At 45.3% G+C, this 4,821-nt stretch overlaps 1 protein-coding gene across 10 annotated transcripts in view; it reads right to left on the bottom strand.

Annotated features, from left to right (window-relative positions):
- Positions 1-4,821, bottom strand: part of fryl (furry homolog, like) — a 43,688-nt gene that overhangs the window by 20,917 nt on the left and 17,950 nt on the right. For 4 of the 10 annotated variants that reach the window (XR_004213490.1, XM_031868414.1, XM_031868417.1 and 1 more), the window contains exons 35-42: positions 4,502-4,770; positions 4,270-4,410; positions 2,534-2,734; positions 2,272-2,433; positions 1,616-1,726; positions 1,277-1,453; positions 593-601; positions 32-232 (exon numbers count right to left, since the gene is read on the bottom strand). Coding sequence is in view for 8 of the 10 variants with exons in the window: in XM_031868414.1 (XP_031724274.1) it covers positions 32-232; positions 593-601; positions 1,277-1,453; positions 1,616-1,726; positions 2,272-2,433; positions 2,534-2,734; positions 4,270-4,410; positions 4,502-4,770 (1,271 nt within the window). In the remaining 2 variants the exon portion in view is untranslated. The remainder of the gene's footprint in view (positions 1-31; positions 233-592; positions 602-1,276; positions 1,454-1,615; positions 1,727-2,271; positions 2,434-2,533; positions 2,735-4,269; positions 4,411-4,501; positions 4,771-4,821) is intronic. The other 6 variants (XR_004213491.1, XM_031868421.1, XM_031868422.1 and 3 more) reach the window with 4 other exon arrangements.

Raw genomic sequence — 4,821 nt, 5'->3', positions numbered from 1 at the left:
GGGGAGGGACCCTAACTAGAGTGAGACTTACAAGGCCAGAGCGGGTGAGAATCTGGCTAGCGCTCAGTACCTCCTCCTCGGACGATTCGTCCGTGTCCTCGTGGTTGGTGAGGTTGAGGCTCGGCGTGCTGCCCGCGTACTGGCACTCCTGCAGAGACGGCGTGTCCCCTTTGTCCATGCTCTCCAGGGAGCGACGACGCACCCCCCAGTTGAAGTTGTCCATGCTCTCCCCCTGCAGGGACAACCAAGACACCAGTGAGACAGAGCAGTGCACACACACACACACACACACACACACACACACACACACACACAAGCAGGGTTTGGGTAACATTTCACAAAACAAAGAAAACAAGACGACAACATTCCACAATCAAAATAATAAATGCATGAGTGGGTGAGATGATTTCCCTCCATGGGATGGTAATGATGCAATGTTCTAAAACTATAAAAGAAAAGGGTTCACAACCACAGGGGGCACAATATCAAATCAAAGAGCACTAAAGAACTTCATTTGGCGACAACACGAAGAGACACCGGGGACACTGCAGAGAACTCCGTCTCTAAAGAGCTCCGTGGCCCACAGACTTACCTGGAACTCCTTGTGGCAAGAGAAGAGAAGGAATACGTTGTTAGTAGACTTAAGACGGTTACAAAACACAGAAATGTAGACACAAGTTGGACAAACAACACATTAAAGTGACAATAGTGATGTTTAGAAGTGAGGTTCTTCTCCATAGTCTGTGTTAGACTCCTAACAGAATGTCTCTCAGTTGAAGTGAAGCTATATTCAGAATGTCTTCAGCTCTTTACCTTGCTGTCAGACAGACCTTTCTGAGGGGAACTCAAGCTGTTATCTATGATCTCTACAAACACACCAGACTCCATTCACTCAAACACTGATTCTACCTCTCAGGACACAGGAGCTGCTGCTCTCCTGCTGCCTCCATCTGTTGCTGAGGTTGTGTTGTTGAGAGACTTTAGTGTTTTAAGAGTTAGTTCAGAATCAAAAGTGTACTTGAATCAGGGTCCCTGCTCTTCAAACCATTCGAGTGTATTTAGAAATTGTGGTCTTTTACAGATGATTTATGCATTTCTAATATGACATAATTATACTGTCCACTATCAGCTCTTTCATATGTCCTTCAATTTATTACCTTTTCATAATTACTGCAGTTATGAGGCTACTTCACCTTGACACACACACACACACACACACACACACACACACACACACACACACACCGTGTGTGTCACTTTCACAGTCATTTCTCACCTCGGCATCCTCCAGCTCCACATCTAAGAAGTCAAAGTCCTTGAAGACACCAAACTGCTGCTCGCTGCCCGTGTCTTCTCCCTGCAGCTCCTCTTCTCTGACCTCCTCCTCCACTGTGGGTATGAGACTGGTCTGCTGGTCTGCAGAGTCCAGATCCTCATTGGATGAGAACACCACCTGCACAGAAAGGAAGTAAAGAGACTGTTTGTTGTCAAAAGGTAAAATACAAGTGCTGTATGTCCATTGAAAAACATTCAAACAAAAATGAAATCAAAATCAACAACAAAAAGGACAATGCAGTAACAACAGCGGTATCTTTAACAGTGATTTTACAGAGACCTTGTCAGAGGCTTTAGAGTAGGAGAGGAGTCTTACAGATGGATTTTTGGGAACGCCAGACTCCGGGCCGCATAAAGACAGGACATTCATCAGCCTCTCTCTGGTTCTTCTCTGTAACAAAAACACATGATCATGATGAGAAAACAGTGTTTTACTATCTATACAACATCCGACACCAGGTCCATAAGAATTACAGAGTGAGAGTCAAGTCTGTTTCACACAAGTACTGCAGCCTGAACTCATCTACACCAGGAGGCAACCTCCGGTTCTGCAGAGTTATGCTGCATTCTCTCTAGTGTCCACCAGGGGGCGACTCCTCTGGTTGTATAGAAGTCTATGAGAAAATGACTCTACTTCTCTCTTGATTTATTACCTCAGTAAACATTGTAAACATGAGTTTATGGTCTCAATCTCTAGTTTCAAGTCTTCTTCAATACAGCATGATGTTCATTTCGGACATTATGGTCCATTCAGAGTCAAACAGATCATCCATTTGCATTTTCTATTGCAGATGTTCTTTCCGCTATATTTGGATGTAATCTTTTTTCTTCCTGTATCGACTTTGTGTTGGATGTCGTGCGTGTGTTGGATGTCGTGTGTGTGTGTTGGATGTCGTGTGTGTGTGTTGGATGTTGTGTGTGTGTTTGAGTAGGTACCTGAGAGAGTTGAGGCCTCTTCCAGCTTACTGGCACCAGACCATTTGAGTTGGAGCCGGACGACGTGGAGGACGTACTCCTCGTTACGGCAATCACCTGCGGCTTTCCATTCCGGCCCGCCGCAGTGCGCTGGTCACCATATTTATGCCCTATGATTGGTGTCTATAGAGTCAAATAACGTGAGTTAACAATAACACAATACAGAGCATATCCTCAAAGTGAATACACTGAAATAAATGCTCTGGAGCGGGAGGACACTGACCTCTGAGATGTCAAAGTGGAAGTCCAGCGTTTTGCCGGGCAGCTCCTTAGAAGAGTTGTTGAATATGCGCGTAAAGGCAATTTCTGGAGAGCCGCACGACTCGGTGCTGTAGGAGCGCTGCACGTCGTCGGGAACGACGAGGCTGGCTGAGCGGGACACCACCAACTTCAGAATGTTCTGAGCCTCCTTCCAATGAGGGCTCTGTGAGAAACCAACAGAGCAATATAATGAGACCATTGTGAGATAGCAGGCTGTGTAGGTGTCTCTAGTCACACTGGACATACTCATGAATGTGATGTATTTTTCCCCTCAGAAGGCCGAAACAAACCCCCGACCCACAGCAGCCACTTAATCTCCGAGGCCATTTGCATTCTGTACCATTTTCTACAATGTATCCCAGTGCACACCAATGCACACGCAGGGGTGATGCTGGCTACACACAAACACAATGGCAAACACTGGCAGTAAGCCGCCACACAATGATTCTGTAAAGACATGTTCCTCCTTTTTTTATTCTCAACTGTGCCGCTATGTATAGACCAGATCCTCCACATACATCAGACTGTGTGAAATAAGAAGATAAGATATACTTTACTGTCCCCAAAGGGGAAATTCTGCCTCAGTGTTAGAGCTGCAACCATTGATGGATTAACTATTAAATCAGCAATATAACAACCGATTATTAAAATTTCTCAAACGTGAATATCTTCTAGATTCTTTCCTACTTTAATATTTGAGTTGTGGACAAAACAAGACATCTGAGGACGTCATCTTGAGCTTTGGGAAACATTTTTCAACATTTTATAGAACAGACAATTAATTGACAATAAAAACAATTCTCCTAATCAGCTTAAATCAATACGTAGCCAACAAGACAGTAGAGTGGTCACCAAAGGAAGTGTAAAATATTACACCAGGCTGCATCCAGTAAAAACACAACTATTAGAGGTGATGATTCTCAAAATCCACGGTTCTGTTCATAACCCAACAAACTAAATAATAAAATGTGTCACGTTGTCGCTGACCAAGACAAGTAGCAGAACAGGTTTTGTTTCTGTGAATGAACATCTGTTAGCGAACACTGCCACCTCCTGGACAAGAGGCCCCAGCATCATCCAGGGAGCTCCGCCTCTTAACGTAATGAGAGTGGTGGTGGTGGGTGAGGGGGTGACCTCAGTTACACAAGTGTTACACCCCAAATCAATTATTATTGAACATATGCACCAAACTGCACCAAAGTGTTGCATGGGTGAAGTTCTCCACTGCAGAGACCCAGGGTTCAATTCCTGGTGCTGCTCATTTCAGAATGTAACAAGTAATGTAATCAATTAATAATAAGAAATACGTGTGTACGAGTAGTGAACCTCCGTTGGTTAGCGTTAGCGGTGCTGCTAACACTGATTGGTTGTTTACAATGAAAAATTATCAGAGATCAGAGACTAGAAACACATGTTCTACGGAATATTGGAGAAGAACCATCGTCAGTAAAACTTTATTTACACTGTGATGGTTAACGTTAAACTGCGTCATTAATCTGAGGTTCACATGCGTGATGAACAGTGAGGGGGATCCGTACAGATCCATAATGGTCCGTTACACCACTAGCATGTACTCAAAAAGTAAATCACTTAACCTACTGAGTCACTGAAGAAATACGTAATAAGAACAACTCACAACAACCAGCGAGTTACTTACTGTTTGATCAAAACTATACAAGAAGTGCGGCGAAAGCTCACCTGAACATATTTGCCGATGATCTTCATGATCTCCAGGTTGAACTGTTTGACGGGGGCTGCCGATAGGTCGATGTGACTCAGCAGGCTGTAGATGATCTGCAACAAGGACTGCTGCATGCTGGGAAGGCCCTTCTCCAGCAACTAAGAGAGAGAGACCGAGACAAGACACATCACTGGTGTGATCCTACCACTGTGTTACTAAACAACAAGGCTGATCGTCATGGTGTTCTACCTCAGCCAGGTACGTGACCAGGTTCAAGGTTATGTCGGCGAAGGCGTCGTGGAGGTAGCGACAGACCACGTTGATCCAGTTGGTGCAGTCGCGGGAGTAGCTGTGTGCGCTGTACAGGCTCATCATGTGGGCCAGGTTGGACAGCGTGGCGGACTTCTCCTCCGCGCACAGCTTGGCGATCTTGTCGGCCGTCTCCTTACAGAACGGGGTCGGGCTGTCAAAGTGCTGGATCAGATGTGGTAGGAGGCACAGGATGTTCAGAGGAAAACCTGCAGTCACATGAAGAGAGGGGACACAACGAGTCACATGAAGAGAGGGGA

The sequence above is a fragment of the Anarrhichthys ocellatus genome, unplaced genomic scaffold, assembly GCF_004355925.1.
Source record: "Anarrhichthys ocellatus isolate YVR2014 unplaced genomic scaffold, GSC_Weel_1.0 scaffold42, whole genome shotgun sequence".
Classification (NCBI taxonomy): Eukaryota; Metazoa; Chordata; class Actinopteri; order Perciformes; family Anarhichadidae; genus Anarrhichthys; species Anarrhichthys ocellatus.
This window is presented reverse-complemented; position numbering and strand designations above follow the sequence as displayed.